Here is a 21,917-nt window from a genome sequence, read left to right as displayed (position 1 = left end):
CCTTCCTACGGTAATTGCAGAAATTTTATATTAAGATCTATTTTAGTTGGAAGGGAAAATATTCTCTTCAGCCTGTTTAGCCTGCCCACATTTTTATTATTTATGATGTCTGTAGTGTCTAATCAAAAATTATTTGGCTTTTTTGCCCAGTGCTTATTTGATGGAGAATCACTGTTAATCTAGATGCTGAATCCATATGTTGTTAGCATTGCTTTCACAAAGTATCCATATTCTACACTGACAAGTAATGGAAACTGTAGTAATCAGTGGGATTCTAATGAGCAAAATAAGTTCTTCTAATTATCTCATAAACCTACTTTTATGACTGGAAGTACAAAAAATTATTACTTGAAAGTAGCGTTATCTTAAACCACTGGAGAAATTGAAGAGACTTTACTTCCATACATCAGGTTGCCCATATATCCCAAGAGTAAGGTTCTCCATAGGTAGGAAGGAATGCAAATTATTCTCAGTGTAGCAAGACAGAGCATCACACTTCTGCCTGTCCTTGACTGTTTGAAGTAAAAAGCTTGAATCTTGCCTCATTTACACAGGGGTAATTGGAAGTATATCTTTAAAATCAGCATAATGAAAATGAAATTCTCCATGAGGATTTCCACTTAAAATTTTCCATTTAAAAGTGTCAAAAATATGGTTGAATTGTTATTTGGTTGTATAGTGTACAGCATTTCCAATGGAGCAAAGATCAAAAATAACACCAAGATATCCCCATTCCCATGACTCTGCTTTAATTAAGTCACACACTCAACATACATACTTGTGGGGGAGGATTGCTATGAACATCTAACCTGCACTTTCAATCTCACATATGCTTTTTATTAGCAAAATTGGATTAAAATTGCATTCTGTAGCTTAACAATAATATAATGAACTACAAAACCTTATCTGTTTTGTTTTGTTTTTTTTATTTGCTATAGTTTTACAGTAAAAACTTTGAGCAAACTTTCTCAGGGTTCTGAGAAGTGTTTCTGAGAAGACACGAGGAACAAGTTTTGACTACTGAGGGTGTGCATTATGCCAGAAGTGTTGGCGAGAGGAAGATGACTGTTTTATATAGGAGACTGAATGTATGAAAACATTTTCCTTAGTGAAAAAAGGAATCTACTGGCAGTAATATTGATCAAACTGATAGTCACTAGGCAACAAGTGCCAGACAAAATTTATATGGAAAATGCTGGAGATCAGAAAAGTGATGTTGTTATGGAAGTTATTTATTATCAGCTAAAGGGAATTTTAAAGGAGTCAAGCAACTGTTTCAGGTTTTGGAGTAAAGTCTTGCAATAATATGGCTTCTAAGTCTGTCACTAAGTAATTGTGCATATTTGATGAGCATCAGGCTTCAAGCTTATAAAGGGATACTGATTTGTTGCTTCACATTCTTCATTGATGGAGAATAAATTTGGACAGGATTCAGCTGTTTACAAGAATTAACTGTTGGAGGGATTTTATAGTTACTATCTTTTACAAATTTTAGGCCTTTTGAGTGTATTGATTGATTAATATTCTATGTATTGCCAAGTTGGTTGTTTTACTAAACCATGCAACCTGAAAGCTGTCTTTTCCTTTGACATTAAAATCTATTTCCTAAAATAATAATCAGGGGTATATCTCTGCAACCTCAATTAAAATGCCTAATGAGAAGGGCAAGAAGTAACTGGCAAAGGACTATGCATCTTGCACAGACTCAGATCACTGAGGCCTCTCAATGCTGCTGTAATATTATATATGAATGTATATTATATATGAAACAGTGAAGTATTTGTGACCTTTGGGCATTATTGAAAGGATACAGTATCAGGATAAAGACCTTAATTTCCACAGCCGCGTCCTGAAGTCATTTGTACCACAGAGAATGTTTTGGGTAAGAGTGAGCAAGTGATGGTTTTCATAGGACCAAGGGACTCATAGTTGTAAGACTTCTTTGGTCATCTGTATCATAAAAGGAATGCTGCTTTACCCTGTGTACTGTTACCAAATGTTTACAGTTCCACTGACTAGGCATCTGTAGTATTTTCACTGTGTTTAGTATCTTGTAAGACACTGAACTTTATGTAATATTTGATTTTGAAAGATAAATTATATCAAGGAATTGATGATCCTAATTCAGGGACACTTTGTTCCTCTTTATGTAAAGATTTAATTATTTTTAATTATTTTAAAATTATTTATTTTTATTATTTTTACCTTCTTGTTAAGAATTTATGATATCTTGTGGTTCTTTTACTGCCCTTGGTAAGAAGATCATGCTACTGCTAGTGGTTGCAAAATTTTTTTTTTAATGTGTGTTGGACCTTGTCCAGTAATCTTGATCATCCCCCAGGTATGTGGGGATACACTTTTACTAGTATATTGTGTTCTATGACCAAAAGGTCCTTTTCTTTGTCCTTCCTTATTTTTCCATGCTATTAACAGTATAGTAACGTTTAAAATTATCTTTAGATAATAAACAGCATGATTGTTATCTCTAGTAGACATTTGCACAGTGTTTGTATACTTGTTGGAACTTTCAAGTGTTTTGGCACTGTTGCAGGAAGATATAGAGTTTTTTCCCCACTATTATATAGAAGTGGTTATGATCATGAGATCTTGGTTATCCATGTGCTGATTGTCCAAGTTGTAGGTTAAGTATTTGTTGTTATTTCTAGCCATTCCCAGGCTGCAGCAAAACCTGCAGCCACTGTAGAAAGCATCTGCATTTGATGTGTTGTGAATTGTGGTATAATTTCATGAAGCACCACTTAGCTGCTTCTGCTTTCCAAACTTTCCAAGTATTTGAAGTTTAAGTATTTCTGTGAATTATACCTTAATCTTCTTATATTTTGGGATAACTTTTCATTTTATACAAACTGGTATTCTTCTCCATTACGTGTTATGTTCTTAATAGGTGAGCACTAACTATATTTCAGTGCACTGATTTACATTTTTAAATAGTTCATCTTGTATAATGTTGTTTCAAGTAAAAAGTGCCTCATGATCATGAAATATATCAATTATGAGTAGTATTCCAGCACAATGTGAAATCCTAAGTTTCCAATTCAAGAAGTTTCTCAAAACTCAGGGTTAAATGCATAAATGTACTGATTAAGTATGTTTTTTATTATAAAAGTTAATACAAAATTGTTCAGCTTGGGGGGGCAGATCAGCAGGCCTGGTTAGAGGATATTTGGTTGGTTGTTATTCTTTCATCAATATGAGATGAAAATAACTTCTATGACATCAGTAAGTTTATTCTCCCATAGTCTGTGAGTGGTAATAGCGTATGTGTACAAACTCTCCATAATAAAGTTTTAAGAATAATTCCATTTTACTAGTTACATGGAAAAAGCCTGTGGTTGTGTTAACTGGGATTGTCTTCCTTGTTTAGCAATTATGTACTTACAATTCAAAGCAAAATAATACCATGTCTGTGCTTTTGAAGTCAGTTGCTGAAAAAATGCTAGAACTGATGCCTCTGTCTCCAAAATAGCCAGTTTTCTGGTATTTCACCTGTTAAAGGCTGTTTATCTAACTTGCAGAAGGAATACTTAATTTGGAAATTAATTACTGTCAAGTACAGTAAGTAGTAGGGATGGTATTAGCAAAAGAACCTCATATTGAATTCTTCTGTGTTACAGGAGTACAAACGCAAGTTAGCCAGAGTGTCCCAAGTACGGAAAGAACTCAGGTCAAGGATCCAGAACCTGCCTGATCTCTCACGACTTCCCAACGTCACAGGCAGCCATGTACACCTACCATTTGCAGGAGACATCTACAGCGATGATTGATTACAAGAACATCCTTCCATAACCTCTGCTTTTCTGTGAAATGAGGAGTAGGCCAGACTGATCGGTACTCTTGTAGTATTATTTTTGTATATTGTTGGAGAGTGTCAGTAAAAATACTTTAATAATTTATAAAAAATGGTTTAAAAAGTTGATTTGTTTACTATTTTATTGGCGAGTGAACATAAGGGTACATTTATAAAAGTGGCATGTGTGTCTGTTACACTGAGGAATTAATGATTATCTTATCTTTTGTAAAGATTTTGGTTGGGTGCCCTGTAAAAAAACTTGCTGAGATTTTTCTTATGTACCCTGTATTTAATGTAGATCAACATATAATGAAAACATAATTCTAACTTGAGACATTTCCGTTGCTAGTGAGGAAGCGAAATGTGGAAATCACAGGCTTGTGTTTGCAAAAAGGTCAATGCAATTTAATGCAAAGTTAAAAGTGATCTTACTGTCCATTACATTTAAATTATCCACTCCCAAAACAAGTAAGTTATTTTGAGGTAAATGTTAATAACCAATTTTCTGTTGGAAAACATAAGTCATGTTACACTGAGCAGATCTTTTAATGACTCAAAATACTGCAATATTTTTGTTTCATTTAAAAGTCATTGTGTAGAAACTATACAATTGACCAGTTTAATTATGGTTTGAAATTGTAACTTTTTACAGCTGCTTAGTTTCTAAATTGAGGGACCATTCATTTGTACTCTAATCTCTTTCTAGGACATCTGTCTCCATCTAAAAAGGTTAATCCCAGAAATGTGAAGCTATTTTACAGCTTTAATTAAATTGAAAGGTCATTCTCTAAACTGTCTCAATTGCTAAATACTCATTATTAATGTTTGGCAACGCTACGTATCATCCATACATGAAGCAAGATGATGATACAGCTGTGCTGTACATCCTCTTCCACTGAGAAACCCTGGAGGCCACCATGGGCTACCAGCTCCCCACCTTGACCCATCCCAGCAAAGATTTCTAAATCTTGATCGTCTTTTTCTCACACAATAGGAGGAGACAGTTCAGACCTGTGTATGAGTCAAACAGTGGAAAATTATTGCCAAGTTAACAATCTCCTCTGCATGGCACAAATGTGGAGTTTGTCTACAAACAACTGAATTTGTGAAGAATCCTTGTTAGTGTACTATGCATCAGCTACATATCTCAATGGCATCAAAGTACATTGTGTGCCGGTGTCGTCTAGAGCCTTATATCTTTGTGGGTCTGATGTGCCAGGCCATTGGATCCACACAGTCCAATAGACCCGATTGTCCCTCTCCTCTACCTTGCTAGAGGCAGGGCCCCTCTAGTTCTGGTTGTGGTACTCGTTGCTCTCTTACCATAGATATGACCTGGAGGTCCCTTCGAGAGGATCGCATATAACATCATCACTTCTTTACCGTTTGGAGTCTTGCCCATGAGAGTCTGGAGCAACATTTATCCTTGAAGAGTTTCTTCTGGTAGTTGTTCCTCTTTTCAATTCACGTACCCAGGCTGCTAAGGAAGAGGTGGGTTTTCCATCCCACGTCCTCATATTTTCTCCATGCTCATGAAGGTAAAACCATAGATTATCTCGGGGAGTGTACCCTCTCTCCTTAGCTGGGGGATGCCGGCTCCTGATAGCAGAGGCTCTCGTTTGTCCTGATGAGATATGGAAGATTCCTTCCTTAAATTCCTCTCTTAGCTTCTGGTGGCCCTCTTCAATCTTCTCTTCTAGGCTTCGGACATGTTCAACCAGTTTTGTTTCCACAGAGGAGATGTGGGCTTGTAGTAGGGTGGTAACAGTGTCTTCATAAATCCTGAGTTTACTAACCAATGCTCCCACCTTGTCTTCTCCCTCCCTCCATTGCAACATTGCTAAGTAATGGGAATATATTTCTGGCCCGAGCTGTGCAAACTTTAACCACATCTGGGAGGTGCACTGTACGCCGTCTGGACTTTTAGGGAATCTTTCGTCCTCTGAAAAGATTATCTCCAGTACAGCTAATTCTCTTGAGCATTGGATACCTTGTTCCATCGTCCTTGCTGCACATGGAGGTCCTCCTTACAAAGATATCTCTCCCTTACACTCGACAACAGTCGCTGCCAGAGGCTGTTTCCTGCCTCTTTACAATACTCTGATCAATGACCATATCTCAAGACAGAGATCCCAGTTGCCTTGCTTCGCTCCCATCTAGAATTGTATCATTAGCTGTGGCATCCCAGATTCAGAGCAGCCATATCAAAATGGACTCGTTTGCCTGTCACATGAACTCTCTCTGCAGCTCATGCAGATCACCCAGGTTAGGGACCGAGTGGATGATTTTCTGGTTCTGTTTCTTCTGCTGAGCATGAAGGTCCCGCCTCTTCCCCGTCATCCACTAAGCAAACTGATTTAGTCTTGGATGCTCTTTTCTGGACAGGGGCGACTGCTGTTGGTCCAGTTTGTCCTTCTGGCTCCACAACAGTTTGCGTGGACATCATGCTGGTTAATTTGCTTTGTTTTACCTCTGGCTCAGCTGTGGTTTGTGTGGACGCAGTACCTGTTGATTTGTTTCCTTTCTCCTCCTCCTTAAGGTGCTGTACCATACCAAGCAGCGACCGGTAGGCAGTGACCAGGGCCCAGCATGTTGCCGTAAGCTGCCCATCTCTGAAGCTGTCAGAGCACTTTCGTCTCACGTATCTTATTGCTCTCACAGGGTCCTGCAGTTGTTCAGGGGTGAATTTCCAGATCATTGGAGGAGAGAAGCTCTCCAAATACTGGCCCATGTCCTGCCACTTTCGATGCCACTTAGCATTATCCACTCCCAGAGCAGGCCTCCAGGCAACTTCCCTAGAAGCTGCCCTGGGCAGCTGCTGCAAATGACCCGTTATTAACAGTCCATCAGAAATCTCATACAGGGTGTAGAATACACAATTTTGGTTATACCCACATAGTGATAAACTGGTCCTGGCCCCTATAACTAGGACAATGGTTGAATTCCATCCATGGAAAACTTAATTTGTAGCCAGAGGTACAAAATAAGTACAGTGACATGGCTTGTTGGACTGCATTGAAGGATCTGTCTTAGATACTTAAAATCATAGGGAATTTTTAAACAATCTTTTGCTGCCTTAATTGAAAATAATTATAATAATGAAGTTGTAGGCTGAATTTTCTTGATCTCTCGAGGGTTTTAAAAAAGACATGACACTTCACTAGATTTGTTTTTCCTCTTCATAACTCTTAGTGGTAATGTTGTTTATCTGCAGATAATGTAGAACTGATAAAAGAATGAGGAAAAAAAGGTCAACTATTTCTTGATGTATATAAGTTTTAATTTTGAGAGAGTGTTATTTTCTGGATATATTTTTCTTCATTTTACTGTGAAATTGTTTGCTTCAAGGAGTTTTTCACAGCTGGGGTTTTGGAAATGATCCCTCAATATTTCTTTGGAAAAGAGGACTTGTGGAAGGCAAAGGTCACTCTTACAGCAAGTATTGTATATTAGTGGCTGAATGGTACGGGTTTTTTTTTATTTATATGGAAAAGGCATCAGGTATCAAGTAGTTAGAAGATTTATCTTGTGACTGTAATAGTATAGCAGAAGATAACATGGTACGATACAAATGCAGTCCTGTAGTGTCAAAAAATACCTCCAAATTCTCAGGTTCCAGAGCTTAATGTACGTACTTCTGACATCTCAGGAAGAAAAGAGGCTGGGTGGGGAATGGTGGGGTGCCTAGGAGCTGGAAGGGAGAACATGCCTGGGTGGAAATGTAAAGCAAACTGAATGTGAACTTTTGTCCAAACAGAAGTAACTGTGAAACTGGGCAGCACAATGGTTTAGCTGTAGGTGGGATTTACAATAGAACTGCCTGACCTTGGTGCCTGGCAGAGTTATGGAGCAGATTATCCTGTGTGAAATCACACAGCAGCTACAGGATGGACAAGGGATCAGACGCAGCCAGCACAGGTTTAGGAGGGACAGATCCTGTTTGACCAACCTGATCTCCTTTTATGATCAGGTGACCCACCTGGTGGATGAGGGAAAGGCTGTGGATGTGGTCTATCTGGACTTCAGCAAAGCCTTTGACACTGTCTCCCATAGTATACTCCTGGAAAAGCTGGCAGCCCACAGCTTGGACAGGAGCACTCTGTGCTGGGTTAGGAACTGGCTGTAGGGCCGGGCCCAGAGAGTGCTGGTGGACGGTGCTGCATCCAGTTGGCAGCCGGTCACCAGTGGTGTTCCCCAGGGGTCAGTGCTGGGCCCAGTCCTTTTTAACATCTTTGTCGATGATTTAGATGAGGGGATTGAGTCCATCATCAGCAAATTTGCAGATGACACCAAGTTGGGAGGGAGTGTCGACCTGCTGGAAGGCAGGAGGGCTCTGCAGAGGGATCTGGATAGACTGGAGAGATGGGCTGACTCCAATGGAATGAAGTTCAACAAGGCCAAGTGCCGGGTCCTGCACTTTGGCCACAACAACCCCCTGCAGCGCTACAGGCTGGGCACAGAGTGGCTGGAGAGCAGCCAGGCGGAAAGGGACCTGGGGGTGCTGATCGACAGGAGGCTGAACATGAGCCAGCAGTGTGCCCAGGTGGCCAAGAAGGCCAATGGCATCCTGGCCTGCATCAGGAACAGTGTGGCCAGCAGAAGCAGGGAAGTGATCCTTCCCCTGTACTCTGCACTGGTGAGGCAACACCTCGAGTATTGTGTTCAGCTCTGGGCCCCTCAGTTCAGGAAGGATATTGAGGTGCTGGAGCAGGTCCAGAGAAGAGCAACGAGGCTGGTGAAGGGACTTGAGCACAAGTCCTATGAGGAGAGGCTGAGGGAGCTGGGGAGGCTGAGAGGCTGTTTAGTCTGGAGAAGAGAAGGCTTAGAGGCGACCTCATCACTCTCTTCAACTACCCGAAGGGAGGTTATAGCCAGGCGGGGGTTGGTCTGTTCTCCCAGGCAACCAACAATAGGACAAGGGGACATGGGCTCAAGCTCTGCCAGGGGAGGTTTAGGTTAGATGTTAGGAAGAAATTCTTTACAGAGAGGGTTATCAGGCATTGGAACGGCCTACCCAGATTGCTGGTGGATTCACCATCCCTGGAAGTTTTTAAAAAGAGATTGGACGTGGCCCTTAGTGCCATGATATAGTAATTGGAGTTGGATCAGGGGTTGGACTTGATGATCTTGGAGGTCTTTTCCAACCCAACCTATTCTATGATTCTATGCTTTGGTGCGTTACTACCCTGGGAAGGAAAATGTGTGGGTATACCCTGCCTGCCTCTTCTAACGTGGTCTGACTCTATGCAGACCAGAATGCCCACCCTACAAAAGGCACAATTATAAAATATCTGAACATTTTTCATCTAATAATAAAAGCATAATAATTAGATTATTTGCTTCACTATATTGCACTTTTATTGAGCATTCTCTGAAAAAAAGCAAAGAGATTCCTGCAGCACTTTGTCATATGAGAATGCTTATCTTGGAGGTCACTGGGACTGCTTGTATATTCTAGTGTTTGCAGGCTCAAGCTGTGTTTTTTGCAGAATGTTTTGAAAGATATCAGGAATATTACCCCAATTCTGTGGTTTGAAAAATAAATGTGAAGTCATTAGTTACAAAAATTACTATTCTTAGAAATTATGTTTCATTACTCCTTTTGGAAATTAAACTACAGCCTGCAGTAACATTAGCTTGTCTGATTCACTCTGTTAATGTTTGCATTAATATATTAAAACACCTCTGTTAATCCCTAGCAACACTACCCAGTCTACATGCTTATTATGTATTTTATCTAAGTAGTCTTCTGAGTGTCAAACTGAGAGCTTTCATTATGACAAAATTACATTCCTGTTTACCTGAAGTTTAAAAAGACAGTGTGTTAAGACTTCCATGGACTAATGCTGCTCTCACAAGTCAGTGGCAACTCAGTCTGGTACTTCGATGAAGACCCAAAATAGATACATAGGATGCAGTAGCCAGCTGTGCAGACAACTATGGAAGACATGGAAATCATACACAGGCTTGATTGGCCCTCTACAGAAGTGCTGGATGTCAACCTCTTGAAACGTAAGCAAATAGATCTGTGGGTGTAGATTTTTTTCAGTGGGAAGATCAATGAAAACCAGCACATCTAAAATTTGATGGTTACTCCTATAAATATTTAGGGCTGGTTCTCTTCATTACTCATGCATATCATCACAGTGACTATTCCTGCAAGTAAAGAAGGCAGACTCAAATGTAGTGTCTGAAGTGGAATTCTTTTTTAATGAATGACCAATTTTGTCTTGGCTCCTATTACAGTGTGTCATTTATCTTGATTAAGTAGTAAATCTCTTCCATTGTGTTATTTACGAATCTAATTCAGAATTCATATTTACAATATTTAAATTATCCTACTAAGCATGATGTTTTTGTGGGAATTTGCAGAAGTTCAATAGCATTTGTTATTTGTTTGCAACAAAAATAGATTCATTTGTTAAAAGCTAACAAGAAAAGTTTGAAATGTAAAGATGTTTCATTATTGTGCTTTTCTGACAGAACCTGTAATCCTTGTGTAATTTAATGTCCTCAGAATAACACACCTGTATGTACGCTCTTTCATATTTAATAAAACATTGTTGTAAAAACATCTTTGAAATTATTATTTATTGCTTGCCTACTCAATCTCATGGTGGGAAATGGCTTTTATGTAAATGCTTCCTATACTTACAAGTCAGACAAGATCTCACAATGATGATGCTGAGGAAACAGTTGATAATAATTTCAAGGTTTATTACTTTCTGTATTTTATGTGACAGTTTTCATTGAAGAAGCAGTGCATTAAAGGGTCTGAGGTCCTATCTCTAGAACTGTAAATTTTAAAAAATAAACTACTGTTCATATACCATCTAGTTTAGCCGAAGTTTGCTGTTCTTCAGAGGTGGGGATGGGTGCGAGGGAACAAGTTGGAGTATGTCACCTTGAGGCTCCCAATACTCAAAAAATGGGAAAGTGGCTCAAACTGATGTTTTAAAGTAAAACATGCTTTAGTTGAGCTGGTTACATTAAGACACAGTAACATTTTTGATATGATATGATGCTATTACTGCCAACACACACCGTTGCCTAGACAGGATTTGTATGAGCTGGGAAATAACTCTTACTCTATGCTTAAATGCCTGTATGCAGGGCTGTATGCTTAACAGAGATCTTCTTGGTCTTGCTTTACAAAGTCTGGGTGAAGTTCTGCCCTCACTGAAATCAGGGAGGGTGTTTCCTTTCTAGAGTTGTTCTTCCAGCTTTTCAAACACAAACCAGTGACGTGGCCTGGCAGTGGTTTGGCGGGGAGGCTCGGGAATAGTCTCTTGCAGCCAACACTTAACCTTCGGTGTTTCATTGAGTACAGGAATGTAATCTATTCTGAAGGGAAGAGTGCATGAGATGCCTACATGTGTGTAATTTCTGCATATATATATGCAGCTGATGTGTATAGGTATTTATCTACCCATATACATTTTGTACAGCGATATGTAGATATATCTGTTTGTCTGTATTTTTGTGTTTTTCAATATACTGTTTCTGTGAAAGTCCAATAACAGAAAAAGACTGTTTTAAAGGCTTAGGAAAAACATAAAAGCACTGGAGGTCATTTCTACCCAGCATTTTTAAGCACACTTGTAAAACAAGGAAAGGCACATACTGAATGACCTTTTTAAATTTTTTTTCACTGAATATAGTCTTATAGCTTACAATAACAATCACTTTTAACAACACAGCTGGACATACCTGACAACTCTGGTAATTTCAAAGAAAAAACATGTTGTTTGGAACAAGACAAGACTATTAACAAATACCGTGATGCAATAGTGATACATTTGGAGTGCAGAATAACTGTAGCTTGGTGCCTGCCACCGACAATACACTTTTTGGAGACACCTAGTTTAGACATCTATCCTGTGGTCCGTGAATAGATTGCCCAGTAGCTTTCTCAGCATTCTGGTTGTGCCCCCCTCATTGTCTTTTATCCCTTATCTGTAGTTTTATCCAAAAGGAATGCACTCTTGAGACCACAAGGTGGTACGTAAGAAGCACAGTAAACAGGGACAACTGGGAGATGTGCTTTGATCTAATATTAATGTTGGGGCACCTTAAAACACAGCAGATGGTTTCACATAAGCCTCATGGGAAGCACAGCAATAGCGTAGCTAATGTGTGTACTTTTAATAGGAAATTTTATTGCAAAACTTGTTTTTTCAAACACTTTTGTATAATGCACATTTTCCGTCAATAAGATTGAAGTATTTTTCCAGAGGACTGGATCGTAAATACAGCAACAGGTGAAGTAATGCCAAGTTCTACACTGGAAAAGGCATCACTCCAAGGTTTGTATTTTGATCAAAGAATGACAGTTAATTTGATCCTACATGTACATAAGAGACAAATAGGCAGTGAACCTTTCAGTTACTGTGCAAGTGTGCAGGAGATATAAAAAGGTTACATGCCAATCTTTGAGACTGTATGTACAATTTACAACAAACTATTCTCCCCTGCCCTGGATTGCTTTCCAGTCTGCCCACTTATTTGCTGGTCCAGTTTTGTTAAGCGCTGTTCACTGAGTCTGAAAACACTTAAAAGGAACTATTTACTAGACTAGCAAAAAGAAAAAAAAAAAAAAGGAAAATACGGACATTTAAATTCAAGTATGTAAATGTTTTTAACTGATTTGTTCTCTTTTTCAGAGGGGAAATCTGAAGAGTTTACCACTGCAGACTGTATGCAGGACAGGCTATAACCTCAGTCCTGAACAGTGACTTTATATACTGTCCTCTCTCATCTCTGTACCAAACTTAAATTGAAAATCTAACACTGGAGACTGCTTTAATCTTGACAATTACCTTTTCCCATCAAAACGACTTCTCTACTGTCCAGGGCAATACTAGTTTTCCAGACTGAAGTCCAGAAAGGAAGCAACTCTGAAGCCTGACAAGACTGAAAGATACTTAAGAAAGAGGTTCTCAGAACTCGGTCATTTTCATGAAACGAAAGTGACCCATTTTGGTAGCACCAGAACAACTGGAAAAGAAGTATCCTCTCTTCTTTATGACTGTGCCACTCTTCTATCAGTAACTAATCAGGATGCTGGTACCAGTCCAGTGTGCAGTTGTCAGTTGGTACTGAGAGCATCCCACATCTGAGTGCAGTTAGTGCACCCAAGGCTCTGTGTTATCATGGGACCCGTAGCATCTGCAGTCCAAATCATGGAGAACATTCTTATGATAATGAAGAAACTTATATCTGGTGATAGTTTTCTCTCTCTGTATGTGAGCGCTGTCTTAAAAAGTAATTTACCTTTGTAAAGGCTGTGCTTAAATTGCCACAGCTATCAAAATACAGCGACACTACAGGACACTACATTAGACCCTTGAAAATACTGTACCTGAAGAAGGTGCCAGTGAGTGTGTCTTTGTTTTACTCAAACATGCAAAGAAGGGGTGAGATTTTTTACATTCTGTTGTGATGAATTATCTTAATAGTGGGACAGTGAAGGGGAGCAAATTGTGACCTCCCCGTTCCCAAACTGCTTTCTGGTCAGCCAACCTATCTCTTGGTTCTGGTGGATCCACTGATCAATCTGATATCACTGGCTTCCTCAAAGGATAAATCCTGGCTTTTAATTCTTGGACTATCAGAAACTGCAAAACATGTTCAAGGTTCCCAAGCATAATAGAGTGGCTGTGTTCTCATCTCCCTCTGGCAGACAATCACTACCCTTTGAAACTGAGCTTGCCTCTAAAAAATATGATCTATGCTTTCGCAGGGTACAGGCTTGAGTTTTAGACACACTGCTTTGTTGATTTACTAGAACTGGAACAATATTTATTGCTGTAATCTTTATTACTTTGAAATAATACAGAACTAAAGTAAAGTCAAGAAGGTCTTGAAATCTGCCTTCTGGCTTCTCTCTTTTTCTTCTAGGTTGAGCATCCGTTTTAGCTTAGAAAAGTGAAATTTGGAGTTTCGGGGAGTCTTGGAAGCAGAGTTGGTTGTTGCCTGTCCAGATTCACATGTTCTGAAAAACAAGACTCAAATGTCTTAAAGGTGAAAAATCAGAATTAACATAAAGTAACTGAGAAAGTGCACATATATAATTTGGGTGAAAAAAAATTCAAGGTAAGTAGTGTATTTCCATGTGAAAGCAGTCAGAAGTATAACTTTGTTATGCAAATTTTAAGACAGACATTTCACATTAACGACACTAACATAACCGGGCATTCTTTTGTACACAGTGACTTTTCATGAGAATCTCTGATTTTAAAGGTTGGACAGTTAACATTGATCTCCTCAACCATACCACTGAGAAAAACACTTAGTTATCAGTTTAAAGTTTACTAAATGACTGATCTAAAATCAAGATATAATACACTCTACTTGGCAAAGTGCTTCTTTAAATAGGAGAGAAAGAGGTACCTGGGAAGTGTTGAGGGACCGTTCCCTTTAGATCCCGACCTACTGGAGCTTACAGGTGTAATTTTCTTTGAAGATGGAATTTTTACATCTGGTGTCTTGAGGCTAGATTTAATAACTGGAGTGCCAGAATTTTGTGTCTTGGTTGACAGAAAATCCCTGCTTTTACCATAATGTCTTGTTGTTTTGTTGCATGATTTGCAAGTAACTAGCTGTGGAGAGAAGAAAAGAAATATCAAGCCTTCTTTCAGTCTTTCTACCTTGATGTTATAAAGCCATTTTAAGAATTATCCAAACTGTTCTCCAAATACCATGACACAAATTAAATATTTGCTTAAGTAAAACATAAGATACTAAAAAGTAACATATACTTTACAACTAATATTTTAATTCAGATTTCTTAAGCCAAACACTTCCTATGGGTTTATCTGGAAATTACTCCAATTCCCTGGTAACTAATTTCAGAAGACCTGTAACTCTGAACTTAACGTTGTACAGTGAACTACAGAGAACAACCCTGTCAAGACAGAAAGATGAAAGAGCAACTGAACTGGATATATGGTATCTTGGGCATACCAGATACATTGAGTATACAAGAGCACCTCTGTACATTAGAGGTACTCTTGTACATTTGGCTAAAAAGCATGACATACCATATCATCTAAATACATTAGCATATTGTACGCCTGATAAAGTCATATTGCACACTTTCCAGGGAGTCTTGAGGTAAAATATTTGAATTATAAAGTCCCAAAAACTGCCATCTGTTTAACTAGTAACACCACGTCTCAGTGAACAAAGATGAGGGTTTCTATTAGGGCAAAAATACTTACTACAATAAGGAGGATATTCTGAACAAAGGGCACTTTCTCTTCTCTCTGTTTACTTCTAGGCTGCAGGGAACTTCCAGCAGCACAGTAAGTTGAGAGGTGCATCAGAACAGATAATGTCAGACAGTCACAGAGACTGTCAGATATTCCTGATATCCCTTACTGTCATGGCAACTACCCATATTAAGAGACATGAGAGTAATACAGCCAGACAACTTTCTGAGGCACACAATTACACTGACAGAGAAAGAGTTACGTGATGTTTCTGGTTAAAAAAACATACTCAAAAGACTGTCACAAAAATGTCTAAGCAGTTTTGAAAACATCTATACCAAATCATTTCAAAGTGTGTAAATTTAACTAAATTCAGATTGTTTAGAAAAAAATTGCATTTAGAGATGCTGAAATGTTTTCAGTTACTTAGGTATTTTGACTGTCTCTAGACATTATTTTGTCAGCCTAATGAACTAAAAAAAAAAAAGAAATAACGTTAACTTTTGCTGCTCAGGTATCGATGTATTTTTAGTTTTTCTAAATGCAATTCAGATGGGAAAAAACCCAGCATCACATGGTGACTTAGCACTCTGTGGAATATAAGTGGAGGTGACCACCTTACAATGCAGGAATTACTGGATTAATAGTAGCACTTCACAGCTAGTTTCTGTTCCCTGAACTGGATCTGCAGTAAACTGCAAAAATTTTGAAGCCCCAAAATTGCCCTATGTTATATGCCTTTTCATAGCAGAAACAGACTAAAATCAAGCTCTACTTGCTAAGAAAGGTATCAGAGGTACAACCTGTCACATTGTTGCTCACTTTAATTTTCAACCACACTTGAATTTTCATTTTCACAAGTCTCAGGTATTAGATTACAGGGATCTACATTGCTAATTTTGAAAGCTGCCAGTTGCTGACAGCATTTTAAAGACTAAGATGAGAAATACTTAAACCATAATCCGTAGGACAAATGCAAACTGAACAGAACAAAAGTGCAGCAAACTGTAGTTACATACCAAGATTAAAATATTATCCAGAGTTTACAATGGACCTCTTTGGAACTGAATTTTAAACTACTTATATGAATGCACAGTGCGTCCTTACAAACTCTCTCCAGCTACAGAATAAGACTAAGAACCCATCATAATTTCATGTTCATCAGTTGCTTAAAGAGAGAGTTCTTAAGATACCCTTAAATGTTTGTGATCCCAGAAAAATAAAGCCAAGATTTCAGCTCACAGAATCTTAGAACACCTCAATTGGAAGGCATCCACAAGCATCATCAAAGTCCAGCTCCTGGCCCTGAACAGGACAGCCCCAAGAGTCACACAATGTGCCTGAGAGCATTGTCCAAATGCTTCTTGAACTGTCAGCCTTGGTGCTGTGACCACTTTCCTGGGGAGCCTGTTCCAGTGCTTCACCCCCTAGGTGAAGAACCTTTTCAGATATCCCTTCTGAAGCTCAACTATGCCCTACAGTTTGGGAAAAGTGATTTATGGAGCATCTTATTTTGGTCTCACAGCCAAGAACCTCGGTGATATTTCCTGAGTTTAATGTTGTTTTATTAACTCTTTAATAATTTTTGGTTTCATAAATTTTACTCCCCAAACCAGCCGACTCTAATAGAAGAAAATACCAAGTGTGCTAGCAACTGCTGTGCACAATAGGGTGCTGTTTCATTTATTACAACAGCCATTCACATAACATGTTCTAAAAGTAGTACATATCTTGGCAACACTAGATTAAACGTATACTGTTATTCTTCAAATAGTAGTTATTATAAAAAATAGTAATTAAAGCTCACATTCCTAAGTACTTCTAGGAAAAATAACTGAACCCCCAAGAGCAACATCAGCTTGTTGAAATTACCTCCATAGTTCAGTTTTGAAAGATTTCTATAAACAGTAATATTCAGACAAATGTAAAAAATTCAATTAATACAGAAGGTAACAATAATCTGATGTAGCCATGAGAGCCTAGTGAAATAAATGAAGTAAAGCTTGTGTAAAAATATATTTGCTCAACAACTGATAAAACTGAAACAAAGGCAGTAAATGTCAAGTTATCACAACAAGCCTGACTTCAGTCAATGGCAGGTTTTGCTTCTTAGGTATGGGACTATCCTTAGCAATGGATTTAGGATCTACATGGCTGTATTAAAGCTCTGCATCTGGTACAGTTGCCTGGTCCTAGTTCTGCCACATTTGTAGGAAAAAAAGGAACAGGCAGAAATCTGCTACTCCTGCCATTTTTTTTGCAAAGCTATGCTAATGATACAGTAGCTGACAGTGGAAATACCAGAGCTTCTGGCAGGAAAAGATTACTTAATTTTCAGCAAGAGCTTAGACATCTGCAGAGCCTACTCAGACTGCTGCTAAAGATATCACAGGGAAGGCAGAGCTGTTTGCGTAGCTTCTGACAATGTGGGGTTGTGGCGTTTTTTGGAGGGAAAATCTTACTGTTCTTGTCATTGTTCATGATTTATCTATTGGGGAGGGTAGATTTAAAAAGTTTTGATTATGAATAGAAGTTATTCCAAAAGAAAGAGTCACATGCTCATGAAAAAGAAATGTGCAGGTGTAGGCTCCTCTTCTGAGAGAAAGGTTTCTGTATCTTCTTTTTTATGCCACTGAAATAGGGACATGAAATTTAGAGAAATGTCATGTACTTGTCAGTCCCAAATAACTGTCCTTACCAGAACGCTGCTTGACTCCCTGTACTTTTTCAAAAGCTTTGTCTGTTTCATGTTAAGTTTATGGTTCTTCGCCTCTCGCTTAAGAACTTTCTCTATCTGTGGAGACACTTTCATCTTTGGTTTGAGACGCACCCGGTAGCTGTCAGGAACCAGGAACTGGAAGCAGTAAGGACATATCCTTTCTAATCCACGTTCATTAGCTACAGATAAATAAAGGTAAAAGAATGAAAAAATTATTTTTATAAGCAAAGATTCATAGAGTATGTTTCAGTTTCAACAATACCTAGGTACGTGTTTTTATGTTTAAGATACAACTAGGATTCCAGAGGAAGCTGGGCACTAGTATGTGCTCAGCTAAGCACAATTCAGGGTAATTTTATGCTTATGGTGTAAGTTTACACAATATGTAACTGCAGATTTTACTGAAAAATGGAATTCCTCTCTGAAAATCTTTTAACAACGGAGGCTCACAATTCTGCAAGGAGCTCCCTGCAGGCACACTCTTGCCAGAGCCTTGTAAAGCTCTTTGCCCATTTTAAGTGCGAGAAAACGACCGCACCTCAGCCTGGGATAAAGGAATGCTTTGAGATAATTTTCAGACCCAGTAAGAGGCTCGTGCATCTGCTTTATCAGCTCCTGCTACCAGAGCCGGAGTCGAACCCCTCTCCCTACACCGCTGAGGAACACCTGGCCCCTGCTCTCCGGCAAGCTCGACGTTCCTGGCGGCAGCCAGGAGCACAGCGCGGCACAGCCCTCCGGGTGCAGTGCGAAAGGAAAGGGGATAATGGACGAAATGGGAAAGGCGGCATTCCCACGCTCCTGCCCCTCGGCAACCTCTGCGCTGCCCTCCCACCGCAGGAGCCTCTGCTGGAGGGGCGCCCTGCTCCGAAGCCCCTCTCCTCCGGCCCCGGTACCACCGTGTGTCCGAGGACCCTCACTCGCCTCGGGAGCTGCGGAGCGTCCACCTGCGGGAGAGAAGGGAAAGCGTCACGGCACCGCCACCGGGCGGGGACACCCCGCGCGTCACCACCGCGCTCTCTCTCCCACCACCCCCTCCCGCCCGCCCGCCCCCACCGCCACCCCCACCCCCGGCGCGGCTCCTTACAGCAGGAACCGCGCCTGTCCCGGGCAGGCTCCCGCCAGCTGCGCCGCCGCCGCCGCCAGCAGCCGCCGCCGCCCCATGGCGCCGAGCGCCCGCCCCGCCGGAAGGGAAGCACGGCCGATGTGCAGCGCTCGGCCGAGCCCCGGCGGCTGCCCGCGGCCGCAGCTTCATGGTACCGGGCTCGGGAGGGCCCGCGGTACCGCGGGTCGCTGGGCCGGGAGCGGGGGAAGGGCCGGGGTCGGCCGGGGCTGGCGCTGAGAGCGGCGGCGGGGCCCCGCGGCCGCCCCGGGGGTTCGGCGGGCGGAGGGGCCGGGGGGGAGCCGAGCCCGGCCCTCACCACGCCGCCCGCTCGGAACGGGCAGTGCGTGCTCGGGAGCCGCCTGTGTCTCCAGCGGCGTGAAAAGTTTTGCCTGTAGGGAAGAAAACTTTTACCCTAGGGAAAAAACATGAGGAAGAACTTGGCGTTGAGGGCGGCAGAGCTCTGGAACAGGCTGCCCAGGGACGTCGCTGAGTCTCCCTCTCTCTGGAGACATTCCAAACCCACCTGGACGCGTTCCTGTGTCACCTGCTCTGGGTGACTCTGCCTTGGGGTCCCTTCCAACCCTAACTATTCTGTGATTCTATGGGAAAAAAAAAAAAACAAAAACAAACCCAAAACCAAACCCTACGGATGTCTCTGTCAGGGATTGTCACGTGAAGGATTTGCAGCAGCAGCAGCTCCAGAGTGACGCCTGATGCTCGGGAGTGCTGAGCTCAACCCGTCGCCCGCTCTATTTGAGGTGCCCTTCTATGAATTTTGGCAACTGCATACTTGCTTTATCGCTCTGCAAATGCGCTTCCATTAAAAAAAAAACCCAACCAAACAAAAACCAAAAAACAAACCCTCAGCTTTTCACCGTTTGATGTGTGTCCTCGGCCCCATTCATTTGCTAGACGTTTTCCTCCTTTGATCTATTGGTAATGGTGTTCACTTAGGAGAGGTATTCAGCTGAGCAGGCTTCGCTATTCTATCAAGGAATTTGAATAAATACAATTATTTCTTATTTTCTATCATGGAATAGCTAAGAGCTTTAGACATAGAAAAAGAATGGGGCAAAAAGGAATTTCAGGGCTTCCTTTAATAGAGCTTTACAATGCAGTCAGTAAATCTGGCTTGTTAATGAAATGTTCCTAATAGCTACAATTAGGGCCTCTGCTGACTTTATCTTTGAATTGAAAATAATTTTTTTCAATGAACCTTTCAATACTAAACTTTTATTGCCATGTTGCTGGCTTGGTTGATCATAGTTTTTATGTGAACTCTATCTTTCCTAAGTGGAAGAGCAGGGATGTCGTATAATATCTATTTAAAGCACGACCAGTGTTCATCAGTCAACAGATTTTTTGGCAAATTAAATATTCCTGGTTATTAATATTGGTGGGAAAAAAATGAATGTATTTTTTGAACACAAGTACGGAAAAATAGTTCCAACACTTTTTTGAGGGGTGGGTCTATTTTTATAATTTTTTAACCATGCTTACTCCCTAAGAGAGTTGGTTGCAGAGAAAGAATGGTACAGCAAGATAATGCCGTGTTCTCTCCCAGCCTCTGCCTAGCAAAAGGGAAATGTGCTGGGGATTTATTCTGTTGCCTGGAGCTGACAGACTGACTTCTTCCTGCCCCTGGAATGGTGCAGGTGGGCCAGAACACTTGCACCAGCACCCTGGTTTAACTTTTTTTTGGTAAGAACAAGTGCCTGAGTGACCTGGTTAGCAAGCACTGTGCTTTACTAATTAAGCAGTGACTAATACAATGCAAAGGATTAATTTTGATTTCTCCACCAACTGCTTCCCCCTCCCCCACACTCTTACACTCTTCTTATCCCTGCTTTTTTCTTCTCAATCTCTTACAGTCTGGCTGAAATGCTGATTTTTTTTTTCCTCTGCTCCTGAAACAACTTTGGGCCATTCCCTTTTTTATCTTAGTTCGCTGGGTTCTCTTTGCATAATAGATCATCTTTGTCCGAAAAGCAGTGCCAACAGCCACTCCCAGTGCCATTCATACACAGTGTGTGTCTTGCCCCGGATCCTGTCACATGATGTTTCCCATGTTAGGTGTGGTGCTGAATGTGCTAAACAGAACTCAGACACAAAGGGGAAATGACCAAAACCCATGGCCTTAAATTCATGGCTCTCAACCAGCCCCTTCATGCAGAACTCCCATCAAAAGTCAGTATTTCTGTGCATCCAGTGCGGGCAGGACCAAACCCTTAAAATCAGATAACATTCAGATCCCCAGTACAGTATTTGTGGCATCAGTGGGGTGAATTCATCTGCATTTCAAGGCAGAATGCATTCATCTGTACTTTCTCCTGGCTTTTGTTCGCAAAAAACAACAAACACCCCCCCACACACACACACATTAGCAGAGCCATGTTACTGCTTCCTGCTTCTGTTGTTTAGTGTTTTGCAGCTACCACGGCTGGCCAAGAAGCTGTAAATCTTGCCTTGTGTTCTGTAACAAAGAGAAAAATAGAATGATTTGTGTTGACTTTTGGTCATCGTGTATCATTATCGATCCGAGGGAGGGCGGCGGGGGAACGCGTTACCGTGTATCTGTTGCTCGCCAGTTCTCCGGGAAGGCGGCGTTACCCAGCAGTCAGTAGAGGGCAATAGAGAAATACAGTTTTGTGATGCCTAAAGGATTTGAAGCCCTGATTATGTGTTTACAGAAAAGAAAAAGAAGAAAAGAAGAGCCAGGAGGATAGGTTGTTCAGTTTACTACCGGAGACCTGACTGTGACAGACTACCAAGGAAACAAAATTTTCTAAGAGAGTAAAGAAGACCTTCTGCAGCATTTGCAAGGGTCTCCTTTTTTTCTTCAGAGTTACGTGGGATAACTTAGCCAGAACTTATTGATGTCTGCATGTTCAGTGGACTCGGGAATGGACTGGGAGATGCAGAAAGGCACTCTTTGGAAGGAACAGAAGAGGAGGCGTTTCAAAAATCCTGCAGGTGACCGAGGTGAGCAAACTCACAGCTTCTCTTTCGGGTGAGATAATAGATGTTCAGTCAGCTGTATAAAAGTCATGAGCAAACTGAGTGAGTGATTGA

General features: G+C 40.7%; 2 protein-coding genes and 1 long non-coding RNA gene across 9 annotated transcripts in view; 2 read left to right on the top strand and 1 right to left on the bottom strand.

The window, feature by feature from the left end:
- The window catches only part of RPRD1A (regulation of nuclear pre-mRNA domain containing 1A), a 39,521-nt gene extending 34,918 nt beyond the window's left edge, over window positions 1-4,603 (top strand). The window contains exon 7 of one of the 2 annotated variants that reach the window (XM_027710989.1): window positions 3,636-4,603. In XM_027710989.1, coding sequence (XP_027566790.1) covers window positions 3,636-3,785 — 150 coding nt within the window. In that variant the 3' untranslated portion in view covers window positions 3,786-4,603. The remainder of the gene's footprint in view (window positions 1-3,635) is intronic. The other variant, XM_027711007.2, reaches the window with a different exon arrangement.
- An 8,987-nt stretch (window positions 4,604-13,590) lies between these two features.
- Window positions 13,591-19,761, bottom strand: CUNH18orf21 (chromosome unknown C18orf21 homolog). Of its 4 annotated transcripts, none has more exons than XM_039381554.1 (5): window positions 19,721-19,761; window positions 18,665-18,687; window positions 17,723-17,922; window positions 14,204-14,412; window positions 13,591-13,805 (listed from the first exon to the last, which is right to left on the bottom strand). In XM_039381554.1, the coding sequence occupies exons 1-5, from the start codon at window positions 19,744-19,746 to the stop codon at window positions 13,652-13,654; spliced, it is 612 nt and encodes a 203-aa protein (XP_039237488.1). In that variant the 5' UTR covers window positions 19,747-19,761; the 3' UTR covers window positions 13,591-13,651. The 4 variants fall into 4 exon arrangements, with proteins under 4 accessions (XP_039237488.1, XP_027566939.1, XP_027566933.1 ...); XM_027711138.2 differs by lacking the exon at window positions 19,721-19,761 and adding an exon at window positions 18,828-19,021 and having other exon boundaries at window positions 17,855-17,922; XM_027711132.2 differs by lacking the exon at window positions 19,721-19,761 and adding an exon at window positions 18,828-19,015.
- LOC113982694 overlaps window positions 19,489-21,917 on the top strand; it is a 100,643-nt gene continuing 98,214 nt past the window's right edge. The window contains exon 1 of one of the 3 annotated variants that reach the window (XR_005563633.1): window positions 19,489-21,827. This is a non-coding gene — a long non-coding RNA (uncharacterized LOC113982694). The remainder of the gene's footprint in view (window positions 21,828-21,917) is intronic. The other 2 variants (XR_003538847.2, XR_003538848.2) reach the window with 2 other exon arrangements.

The sequence above is a fragment of the Pipra filicauda genome, unplaced genomic scaffold (genome assembly GCF_003945595.2).
Source record: "Pipra filicauda isolate LSUMZ 115617 unplaced genomic scaffold, ASM394559v2 scaffold230_size2164044_pilon, whole genome shotgun sequence".
In the NCBI taxonomy this organism is placed as follows: Eukaryota; Metazoa; Chordata; class Aves; order Passeriformes; family Pipridae; genus Pipra; species Pipra filicauda.
This window is presented reverse-complemented; position numbering and strand designations above follow the sequence as displayed.

Coding starts and splice junctions, on each gene's coding strand:
- CUNH18orf21 (XM_027711132.2), bottom strand. CDS start 18,904: ATGGGGCGGCGGCGGCTGCTGGCGGCGGCGGCGGCGCAGCTGGCGGGA. Junction 18,688..18,827: donor GGACAGGCGCGGTTCCTGCT/GTAAGGAGCCGC, acceptor TCTCTCCCGCAG/GTGGACGCTCCGCAGCTCCC. Junction 14,413..17,722: donor GGGAGTCAAGCAGCGTTCTG/GTAAGGACAGTT, acceptor TTCTCTCCACAG/CTAGTTACTTGCAAATCATG.